The sequence below is a fragment of the Mustela putorius genome, unplaced genomic scaffold (assembly GCF_011764305.1).
Source record: "Mustela putorius furo isolate JIRA1106 unplaced genomic scaffold, ASM1176430v1.1 tig00003867_pilon_pilon_pilon, whole genome shotgun sequence".
In the NCBI taxonomy this organism is placed as follows: domain Eukaryota; kingdom Metazoa; phylum Chordata; class Mammalia; order Carnivora; family Mustelidae; genus Mustela; species Mustela putorius.
The window spans coordinates 17123545-17135783 of record NW_025422019.1 but is presented as its reverse complement, the minus strand read 5'-3'; the positions used below and the strand labels follow the sequence as shown (position 1 = coordinate 17135783).

Genomic DNA, 12239 nt, shown 5'->3' with positions numbered 1-12239 from the left:
AGATATGGCTGCTGCAAACACTGGAATATATATGTCTTGATGCTGTAAGTGGATGATTAATTTAAGGAGCCTCAAGGTTTTGGAAACAACTCAGTGAAATGAAAAGTTGCTTTTTGATGTCTGTAGCCAAGCTGGATAAATTATAATTCAAGCAGTTAACATGGATTTTGGAACAAAGAATATTATTTATTTTTTGTAACACTGGAAACTGAACTGCTTGTAAAATTCAGATAGAATTATATGGCTGTTGGCACATCACACCAAATACAATAGATACTCCTTTAAAGGCTTGGCAACTACAATAGATACTCCTTTAAAGAAGGAAGTTTTCTTTTTAGCTATAGGTTAAAGTACATGTAATTCATGTTGTTCTTACCATTTCCCAATGAAAGAAAAAGCTATTTTTATTTCTGTGGATTATTACGGTTATGGCTATAGTTTTTTGATTACAAAGTAAAATTTAGTTTCAATCAAATGTGGTGTAAAATTTCTCTGAAGTGAGAAATTGTATTGGCTATATTTTCCCTTTTTAAATTATGGTAACACAGTTAGGCCTTCATCAGTCAGCTTCCTTGTTTTCTTTCAAAGTTTTGACCTCTTGCCCATTCTTAACGTTTCCAACATGTTCTATGCTATTGCTCTATTTTTAACCTTTTTTTTTTTTTTTTGGCTACCAAAATTTCTTTTTAATTACTCTTTATATGTTGACTCCATTTTTTGCTGCCCACCATCTTCTTAACCACTTTTGCAATAACGCTTACAAGTAAGCTCCTGGTAACTTTTATGATGGCCTTTTAGCCCTCATCCTTTGCAATATCCTTGTGGCATTTGGACACTTAACCCATTTTCTCTGTTAATGTATTTCTCCATGGCTTCTTTTTTTAAAATTTTTATTTATTTATTTATTTGACAGAGATAGATCACAAGTAGGCAGTGAGGCAGGCAGGAAGAGAGAGAGGGAGAAGCAGGCTCCCTGCTGAGCAGAGAGCCCAGTGCAGGGCTCGATCTCAGGACCCTGAGATCATGATCTGAGCCAAAGGCAGAGGCTTTAACCCACTGAGCCACCCAGGCACCCCTCCCCACGGCTTCTTAAACCCTAATCCTGTTCTCTTTCAACTTTTTTTTGTTTCCTTTTTTTTCTAAATGAGGTTGTTTCCCAAGGTACTAGCCATGAAAAATTACTATCTTTTTACAATTTACACATGAGAACCTCATTCTCTATGATCATCTGCATGCATAGCTCCTTTCTCATTTTTAGTTATTGTCTTCACTTGATTCCTTAGTTCCTGATCCACACTTCTATCTGCCTACTAGATATTTCACTCATAGGATCAATAAGATACCTAACCTGGGCTATTTATACTATTCTGTGTTTTTAAAAAAAGTCTTCTCTGGACCCTAGTTTTCCTGTCAACTACTACCATGTTTCTCTGCTTCCTTTTACAGGATAATTCCTTGCACCAGTAATCTCTATTTACTATTTCCCTTTTCTATCTTCCCATTCTCTCTTGAACCCACTCACAGGAGGCTTTTGTCTCCTACCATTTTATCAGCCTTGCTTTTATAGAGTTATGAATGATCTCTTCCCAAGTCAAAGGGTCAATTCTCAGACCTCATTTTACTAGATTTTTTTAAGAAGCCTTTACTATAGTTCATTCTCCCCTTCTCAAAAGAATGTCTTTATTTGGCTTCTAGGGCATCACATTCCTCTTATATCTTTTTATATTATTGGGCACTCCTTCTCAGTCCTTTTTGCTGGGTCCTTCTCCACTTTGTACCCCTATTTGTGGGAGTCCTGCAGGGGTCAGCCATAGCTCTCTTCTCTTCTCCCTATACTCTTACTTCTTAGGTAATTTCAATTAGTCTCCTGACTTGAAAAATTATGTTTGGTGTTCTGCTCTGGAATAGTGTTAGTACCCCCTCTCCTTTATTACCTCTCTTTAATTTTTCACTTACAGATTTTCAGGGTATGTCTCTTTTGCTTCTAGAGTCCTTAGGTTGAATATACAACACCCATTATATTCATAGACATGAACCTTCATTGTTGACAGGATTTCCTTTTTATCTTCTCCTGTTTTGAATCTGTGTTAAGGTGTGTTTTTTGTTTGGTTATTTTTGTAAGCATTTTTCCTCCTCTGGTTTACTTGTGTTTTATAATCTTGGAGATATTGGTTGGTCTCAAATATCTTTTTGCCGTTGCTTACAAATAATGGGAATCTTGGCTAGATAAAAGATTCATGAGTTCTGCTTTCTTTTCAGGTAGTCCAGATCCTCCTTCATGGTTTTTTAGCTTCCAGTGTTGATGATGATAAGAATGCCATCTTGGTTTTTCCATTTATGGATAGTTGTTCTTTCTGTCTGAACATTTGCAAGGTTTTTTTCTTATTCTTCAATCAATAATTTTATAAGGATATGAGTAGATATTTGCCTTTTCTTTTCCAACCTGAAACTTAGTTACCCTTTCCAATTAGATATTTTTTCAGCCTGGAGAACTTTTCTTTTATTACTTACTTAATTGTTCCCTCTTTCACATAGTGTCTTTTCTCTATTTGAATACATATTTTTCACATATTAATTTTTTGGGTCTATCCAAGTAATTTTTCTTTTCTGTTACTACTATCATTTACTTAAGTCTGTGCTCTGTGTTTTGAGATAACCCTTGCACTTCTTCCCATCTACTTCATTCTTTCATCTTCCTATCTACTTAATTAGGTGTCAATAATGATCTTTTTTAAAAATTCATGTACTTATTTTAATAGCTTGAAAATCATGGTTTTAAGCTTCAGTGTGTATGTGTGTTGTATTAGAAATTATGTAAATGCTCTAACAATTTTAGTGCAAGTCTTTTCTTTTCTAGCACTTCCTTTTTCAATAGGTACATGTTCTGATTATTCAGTCTTACTTTGTTCTTTCATATGTTGGAGCCTCTTACATGGTCCTTTGTTTTTTTTTATGATGGCTCACTGAAAATCATGTCTGGTTGTTGAACTGTTCTTAACTGCAGGAATCCTGGAATTCATAATAGGTACAGCGCCTGAAGTGTAAGGACAGTTAGCCCACTAGAGATCCCTAAAGGAAGTATAATGCTCTCTAATCTACTTGAACTATTCTCATTCTAAAGTAAGGAATACTCATCTGTTTTATGATAGGAAAATACAGCATATTCCAAGAGATTAGAGGTAATTTTACTATGGGGGTCTTCAGATACCTGGAAGCCAAGTTATTACAGTGATGATACTTTTCAGTAAGTTAGCCACTCATGGGACAATGTAACTGTACACCAGTTTGCTCTGATGTTACCTCACTAGAGCCTTAAGATATATAATAGTGTGCAGGTCTCAGCAGCTGCTTATCATTAGAAAGTTCAAGAACTTGGGAGTTGGCATAGAAAGGAAAAAGCCACAGTCAAGTTGTCATGTTTCAGAATACTTTCAACCCTCACTCATTCCTGTGCCATTTAGATTCTGATAACTTTCAACTTTATTATATCTCCAGTCCTTACCATTCCTTTGATGTACATATCCTGTTGTCTACTCAACAGTTCATCTTGGTAATCTAATGGATACAAACTTTGTATCCATTTGTATCCAGCAAAGGTTGTATGTTCAATGCTTGATTGTCATCACCAAACCTACTTCTCCTAAGTCTTTCTTATCTCAGTGAATGGCATCTCTGCCATTTTTTATGGTTAATTGCATAAGCCAGTATCTTAAGATTCATTCTTTTTTTTTTCATTTTATTTTATTTTATTTCCTTTCAGTGTTCCAGAATTCATTGTTTATGCACCACACCTAGTGCTCCCTGCAATACGTGTCCTCCATAATACCCACCACCAGGCTCATTCTTGACTTCTGTCTTTTATTTTTACATCCACATTCCAATTAATTCACAAATCCTATTGGCTTTTCTTTCAAAATGTACCTAAATTGATCACTTCTTACATCTCCGCCTGTACCACTCATCTGTACATCATTGTTTTCCTCTTAGTCTACTGCAGGTGCCTCCTCAGTATTCTTCCTGCTTCTGCTCTTGCCCTCTACAGTTTATCCCCTATGAATCAGAGTAATCTTTTTTTGAAAGGTAAAATGTTGTTTACCTCCAAAGGATTCTAAGAAAATCCAAACTCTGTGCAGTTGCTTACAAGGCTTTCCATGCCATAAGGCTCTCCCAGCTGCCTTCCAACCTTATTTTCTACCATTTTCCTGACTTAGTGCATGTTAGTCTCATTAAGCTTCCTTGTTCCTTCTTAACTACTTGTTCCTTATCTCAGGGCCCTTGCTCTAATGGATCACTTTGTTTAAGAATACTCTTCTTTCATATTTTCTAACAATTCCCTTCCTCATTAAATTTGTGTATTGGGGTCGCCTGGGTGGATCACTGGGTTAAGGCTCAGGTCGTGATCTCTGGGTCCTGGGATTGAGCCCCACATCGGGCTCTCTGCTCAGCAGGGAGCCTGCTTCCCCCACCACCCACCCTGCCTCTCTGCATACTTGTGATCTGTCTGTCAAATAAATAAATAAAATATTTAATAAATTTGTGCCTTGCTCACATGAATAGACATTTCTCCAAAGAAGACATGCAAATGGCCAACAGACATATGAAAAAAATACTCAACATCATTTGGCATCGGGGAAATAGAAATCAAAACCACAATGAGATACTGCTTCACACTGGTTAGAATGGCTAAAATGAATAACTCAGGAAACAACAGATGTTGGCGAGGATGCGGAGAAAGAGGAACCTCCTTACACTGTTGGTAGGAATGCAAACTGGAGCATCCACTCTGGAAAACAGCATGCAGGGTCCTCCAAAAGTTAAGAAGGAGAACTACTCTATGACCCTGCAATTGCACTACTAGGTATTTTTCTAAGGGATACAAACATAGTGATTCAGTGGGGGTACATGCACCACAGTCTTTATAGCAACAATGCTTGCAATAGCCAAAGTCTGGAAAGAGCCCAGATGTCTATTGACAGATGAATGGATGAAGAAAATGTGGTGTATATATTGCTCAGCCGTCAAAAAGAATGAAATCTTACCATTTGCAATGACAGGGATGGAATTAGAATGTATTATGCTAAATGAAATAAGTCAGTCAGAGAAGGGCAAATACCTTATGATTTCACTCATATGTGGAATTTAAGAAAAAAAACTTATGAGCATAGGGAAAGGGAAGGGACTGCTCGTGATCCTGACCACACCTACTATTCTTTCTTTTTGCTCTTTGGATTTTCAGTTTATGACGCCTATCTTCAGTTTTCAGTGGTTAGAATTTACTTCTATAGGTGAATAAGAAAGAGTAGAGAAAAGAAAATTTAGCCAAATAATAGAAACCAAAATTCATCTTGAAAGTAGGCTCAGCATATATAATGCAGTGTAGAAAATTGTAGATATAACATGCTAATATGTGGCTAAGATTTATTTTCTTGTGCTTTAATATAGTATTCTTCTAATCTCTAAAGGCCAATTTTAAGATTCATTAGTAAGGAGGGAAGTCATTGGTAAGTCATTTGCCATTTTGCCCTCATTTTTGAATGGTTATTCTGACTATGGTGGATGTGGGGAACATTTCTGAAATTCTAACCCTCCTGCATACCCATGTGCCTACCACTGGAAGATGGAGAGTCTTATAAAATCATCTCTGGCCCATGTTCTCAAGCACATTTGTAGACACCTCTCTCTGGATTAGTGCTTTAACATTTGTAAACTGTTTTCTGTCAAGCTACTTAGAATTTTTAAAGTGATTGACTTTGATCATTAAAATATTAACTTGGTTTTATTTTTATTTTTTCCAGGTGTATGGTGGCTGATGAAGTAAGTGTTTTCACGATTTTTATGTCTTTTATAAAATTCCACAACCAATTTTTAGTGTCTGCTATTTAGCAAGTATTCTTTGTCATTCCATATGACTGTATGTCTATATACGGAGAGAGAAGGAGAGGGGACAAAGAGAATGAGAATGAACGTGTCTCTGTTTGTGCATGCACATATTATGCACACGCAGGTGTGTACTTGAAACATATTATTATTAACATTAGTGATACAAAATTTTATGTTGTTGGCAGAGAAAGCATGAATGTGCTTTAAAATTCAGCCTCAGATGAAACTGAACTCTTTCTTTTGGTCATAGTACTGCTTGCTTAAAAGTTGAATTTTTAAAAAATTGCTCTAGAAGTTATTGTTAATTGTTCCATATGAGTGTGAAACATAATATTAAAGTACTATTTTATTATCACTAAACAAAATAGTTTGATGCATTTAAGTACCATGTACTTATATATAATATTGTTTTCTTGCTGAAATGGATATTCTTGTTATATAAACCATGATACTCTTTACATACATTCTCAGTAAGGTGAATCAATAAGTTCAAATTTTTATTCATTTTGAGAAATGTGTTGCTGAGAAATGTGATGCCTTTAAAAGTAACAGCAAACGTTTAAAAACTAGAAATGACGAAGCATACTGAATTTTTTTTTTTAAAAGATTTTATTTATTTGACAGAGACACAGCAAGAGAGGGAACACAAGCAGGGGGGTGGGAGAGGGAGAAGCAGGCTTCTCACCGAGCAGGGAGCCTGATGCAGGGCTTGATCCCAGGACCCTGGGATCATGACCTGAGCCCATGGCAGCTGCTTAACAACTGAGCCACCCAGGCACCCCACATACTGAATTTTTTTAAAAAATAAAAGTGGAACCAAAGGGATTCTCTTGATTGACTGTCTTAGCTTTAATTACATAAAGACTCACCAGTGGCTTATCTCCACAGTCTCTTCTTTAGGGAAAAAATGAATTACAGTGTAACATGAACAAGAATGGTGTGCAGAAAAGTTAATACGGGGTTACTTGGTTTATGCTGATTTATAATTACTAAAGTTTTTAGTTTGAAATCTTTATTCTGCAGGCATTTGTTTAGATTTGATGTTAGGAGTTAGAAACATAGTCATTGCCTATGAAGGACTTCAACAATGTAATTGAAGGGACAGAACATAGACATTTGGGAAACAAAAGCAATTTCTGTTTTGGAACAGGATGAATTCCAAAAGCCTCTTCATAAATTAGTAAACTTGTTAGTCCAAAATGACTGAAAGAGGTTCACGTTTTTTGTCCCTGATCGTTTTTCACAAATAGGAATGTAAACTTACCCTTCAACCTTCAAAACCTCAAAACTAGGCATAACCATTTTGTTTAATATGTATAAAATATATCTGTGATACATATATGATGCATGTGTGTATTTATATCAGTTTTTTTATGGTAGTCCATTTAAAGGTTTTATTTATTTGTTTATTCTAGAGACAGAGTGTGTATAAGTGAGCAGGGGGAGGAGCAGTGGGGGAGGGAGAGAGAGAAGGAGAGGGAATCTGAAGCCAACTCTTGATGGGGCTTGATTCCACAACCCTGAGATCAGCACCTGAGCCAAAACCAGAGTCTAACACTCAACTGAGCCAGCCAGGTGCCTCTATATCAGTTTTTGAACAAATCAATTTTATGTCTATAGAGATGATACTGTGTCAGCTAACAGCCATCTGATAATCTCTCTACAAGTGATTGAGAAAGAAAATCTTAACAGCTGTGTTACATCATTCCTACCTTGTTCTTCACTTTGATGTTATGGAGACATCATAGACACATGTGAATGGGCCTTAAATCTATGGAAGTGTCCATGGATTAAAATAAACATTTGATTGACCCCTTAAGTCTCCTTAACTTTTCTTCAACCAACTCCTGCTTCTCCTCAATTAACATTAGACTAAGGATTGTATGGACCTCGTGATGAAGCTTTTAGACAGTAAGTTTTTCATTATACCAACTGCTTTTCCTCATCTCTTACTATTTAAAGTTTCACAGCACTTGTCACATGTTGAGTGATTTTAACACCATTCTTACAACAACATTCTTATTTCTTGATTTAATAGATTTAAAAGAACTATTTAATATCTCCTCAGCACTTAAAAAAAAAAAACCCTCCACTTTGTGTCCATCATAATTACTTCTCTCTTTTCACCCACATTTTAAAGACTCAGTCTTTTGCACCTACTTGACTTTACAGGGTTATTATGTTAAATCCTATCAATGATGTTAATTATGAAAAAAGAATCCTCAATGGTGTGATACACAAATGCAAGATCATAGCTCACAACCTCTAATATCCTCTGTTAGCAGTAGACATGAAATGTCATTTTTATGGAATCTTACTAAACTAATGTGAATTAAAGTAAATTAAAAGTGTTGAAGTAGAAAGAACTTGTATATATGTAAATTATATGAACTCTGGTTTTGACCTTTATTCGGTTTCTTAATACTGTTCTTCTTTTCTTGTTCTTATCACAAAGTGGTAGTCAAGTCAGAGAAGGAAATGCAGTTTATAATCTAGAGGTCATCCACCTTTTTCTGATTTTTAAATTAAAAAGTGTGTTTTGGTATGATGAATATTTGACTTATCAAATAGCTGAAAGCCTTAGAAGGGCAATTTTACATCTCTGTTATCAAACCTCCTTTTTTAAAATGCTTGAATACCCACTTGGAATATTGTGTAATTTAGCTGTCTACTGTGATTTTTCTTCCCTAGCTTTAGAAACAAATGATTTCCTTCAAGTGGCATTACTCCCCCTTCCAGTATTTTCCACTATTATCTTTCTTGTGATGTATTCGTTCCCTGTGAACTTATATAATCTATCTATAGTATTTAAGGTAATTATTAACTTTAAATTGGAATGATTTAAATTTGTTTAATTTTAATTATGTGATCATTGTGTGTTTCAGTTGTAAAATTAAATTTCAGAGAACACCAAAGCTGCAACATTTAATAAAATTAACTTTACAAACTGTTTTGAAATACTTCCTATTCACCCTTCTCCCCCATCTTGGTTTAATGAATTAAATGTTGTTTCAAGAACTGTGTAATGAATATACAGAAACTCTTATGAATTTGTGTTGCGTAAATACTGGATTCAGACCACAGTCTATAGTCAGGCTGTTGCACTGTTATCTTGCTTTTTAATAATTACTTGTAAACCACTTTGTCCTTGTTCTTCAGTTGAAAATTATTTCAAGTGTTTATTCATTAAAAAGTTGTAAATGGGGGCACCTGGGTGGTTCAGTGGGTTAAAGCCTCTGCCTTCGTTCTGGTCATGATCCCAGGATCCTGGGATCGAGCTCCACATCCGGCTCTCTGCTCAGCGGGGAGCCTGCTTCCTCATCTCTCTCTGCCTGCCTCTCTGCCTCCTTGTGATTTCTGTCTGTCAAATAAATAAATAAATCTTTAAAAAAAAAAAAAGTTGTAAATGCAGGGGCACCTGGTAGCTCAGTCAGTTAAGGGTCCAACTCTTCTTTTGGCTGGGGTCTTGCTATCCAGGTTGTGAGTTCAAGCTCTTCATTGGGCTCTACACTGGGCATGGAACCTACTTTAAAAAGTAATTGTAAATGTGAAAAATAGTTTCACATTAACACAAACCAGGTATTTTAATAAGATATCCTTGAAGGAAAATATTAAAACCACACATTTCCTAACTTATTTGTCAAGTATTTAAAAACTATTGTTCTCAGGGCATCTGTATGGCTCAGTTGGTTAAGTGTTTGCCTTCAGCTCTGGTCCGCATTGGAATCCCTGCTTAGTGGGGAGCCTGCTGCTCCCTCTGCTCCTCCTCCTGCTTGTGCTGTCTCTCTCTTTCTCTCTGTGTGTGTCAAAAAAATAAATAAAATCTTTAAAAAAAAAACTATTGTTTTCTGTAGAAGTATAGTATTTAGAAAATTTGACAATGTTCATTTTTACTTCAGATGGGATTAACATCCTGGATTTACCTAATGGCCTAATGTTATGTCATAATGGACAAAAGTTTCAGTACGTGGATTCTGTCTTCACTTGTCTATAGTATCTATTATCAAAGCCAGAAAATTCCTACTTTCATCTTACATAACATTTTTTTGTTAGTACTCTATTTTAGTCCCCCTCCCTAACACACACACACACTCTCTCTCTCTCTCTCTCTCTTTTTAAGGTTTCCTCCTTCCTGTTACTTGAGAAAACATTTGTGGTGGAGTGGGGTTGGGGGGGTGGGAGGTATACCTAATAAAGCATTGCTTCCTTCCTTTTTCAAAAGAAAAGGAAACCATTTGTTAAGCTGACCTACTTGGTTTCCCTTTGTGGCTATTTTGGAACACATTAATAGGTAAATATTTGGAACAAAGGCCCTATAGTTATCATTATCAATGCTTTTCTTTTGGTCAAGGTGCTTCTCTGGAAGAGCACTTTGGAGGGGAGAGGCTGTGGGACTTGTTCCATGTTGGTAGAAGTATTTCTATAGGCAAAAGTCAAGTTTGAAAACTGTTGTCAGTTTCTCTGCAGGCAGAAATGTGTAGGTGTGTGGAAAGAGAAGGACTCTTTTTGAAGGTTATTTTTGCTCAGAAGATCTTAAAATTGGTACTGAGATATAGACTCTGCCAATATTAACTTTATAGATTTGAGGACTAAGAAATTAAAATAGACATGAAGAATTTTAGCTTTTCTCTTTTATAAGCCTACCCACATTTGACAAAGTGAGCTGAGATAGCAATTTTTATTCCATTGGTATCTACAGATCTTAGATTTCCTTTACCAGGCTCAAGCTGAATTACACTCGCTCCTTGAGCTCTTCACAGTTTTGGATTTATAACCCTCCTGTGTCTATAGAACCATTTTGTTGAGTGGTTGAGCTAGTTAAATAGTTAATATGTAACACCTGTGTGCCAGGTTCTGTTGTAATGCTTTTCATGTATTAATTTACTTCATCCTCACAACAATTCCTATGAGATGGTAATATTATTATTATTATTATTATTCTCATTTTATAAATAAGATAGCTGAGGTACAGAGAGGTTAAGCAAATTGTCCAAGAATGTACAGAGAGTATGTGCTAGGAACGGAAATATTTGACCTGAAGTAATCCAACTCCCAAGTCTCTTTTATCAATTACTATTCTACATGAAGTCTCCAGGTGCCAGACTTTCTATATTTAGCAATGAGAGTCATTAGGACAGAATAATCTGTAGGACACGGTACTCAAATGAATGAAGCTGACTGTTAGAATAAGGGTAATGGCATAAAAATTTTGTGCTGGTGAGAGTATCTGTATTCCTTTAAATCAGTATCATTTGCCTGTTTCCTTCCTTTCCTTATTTCTAAGGCTAGCCTTATTTTTAATATCCTCTTTAAAAAATAATCTTTATTTTAGATTTTTAGAATTATTTAGGTTTTATATTTGTAGCTTTATTATATAGTATAGAGTTCTTGAGTACCCAGTCCCCTATTATTATCATAGATTAATATAGCATATGTATCTTAATTAATGAACCAATATTCATGTGTTAAGATTAACTAAAGATCATACTCTATTTAGGTTTGCTCAGTTTTTTGCTAATGTTTTTTTCTGTTCGAGATCCCATCCAGATACCCATTGCATTTAGTAGTCATGTCTATGGAGGCATCTGGGGGTTGTGAGAGTTTCTCAGACTTTCCTTGTTTTGGAAAACCTTTATAGTTTTAGAACTAAAGGTTTAGTATTTTATGTAATGACCTTTAATTGGTATTTGTCTGCTGTTTTTCTTATGATCACACTAGGATAATGCATTTGGGGGAGGAAGGTCATAGGGGTAAAGTGCTTTTGTCATTATGCCAGATCAAGACTTACTTATCAATGTGACTTATTGCCATAGGTGTAATTCACATGTCTTGATACAGTGTCAGATTTCTTCAGTGTAAAGTTACTATTTTTTCCTTCCTTTCCATACTGTATTTTATTTGAAAGAAAGTAACGGAGTTATACTCCATTTCCTTAAAAGCAGAGTAAATCCATAAATTATTTGGAATTCATGCATTCACTTTATTATTTGTTTATATTGTATGGACTCCTGGATATTTATTTTTATGTTTTGGATTATTATCCATTGCTACTTTTTGTTGTAGTTGTTGTTGTTGTTGCTCAAATTGTTCTAGCTTAGGCCAGGGGAGCTCTTTCAATTCACTCCAGTGTCCTTTTGACAAACCCCCCTTCATTGTAACTGTTATGTTTGTCTGCGTTGGTTTTTTTGAAGGATTTTCATTTATATTTTGAGCACTTTCTTACTTCTTAGTACCATGGGATGATCCAGGCTTGTCTTCTATATTTATTGCCCTGGTCCTAGAATCAGCCAGTTCTCTAAGAAATCCTGGCTTCTCTTTATTTGAGAATGGTATTAGAACCAGAATCTACAAATTAGGTG

General features: G+C 35.5%; 1 protein-coding gene across 2 annotated transcripts in view; it reads left to right on the top strand.

The window, feature by feature from the left end:
* ZRANB3 (zinc finger RANBP2-type containing 3) overlaps window positions 1–12239 on the top strand; it is a 323717-nt gene that overhangs the window by 118292 nt on the left and 193186 nt on the right. For both annotated transcript variants that reach the window (XM_013046760.2, XM_013046761.2), the window contains exon 3: window positions 5796–5814. In XM_013046760.2, the coding sequence (XP_012902214.1) occupies window positions 5796–5814 (19 nt within the window). The remainder of the gene's footprint in view (window positions 1–5795; window positions 5815–12239) is intronic.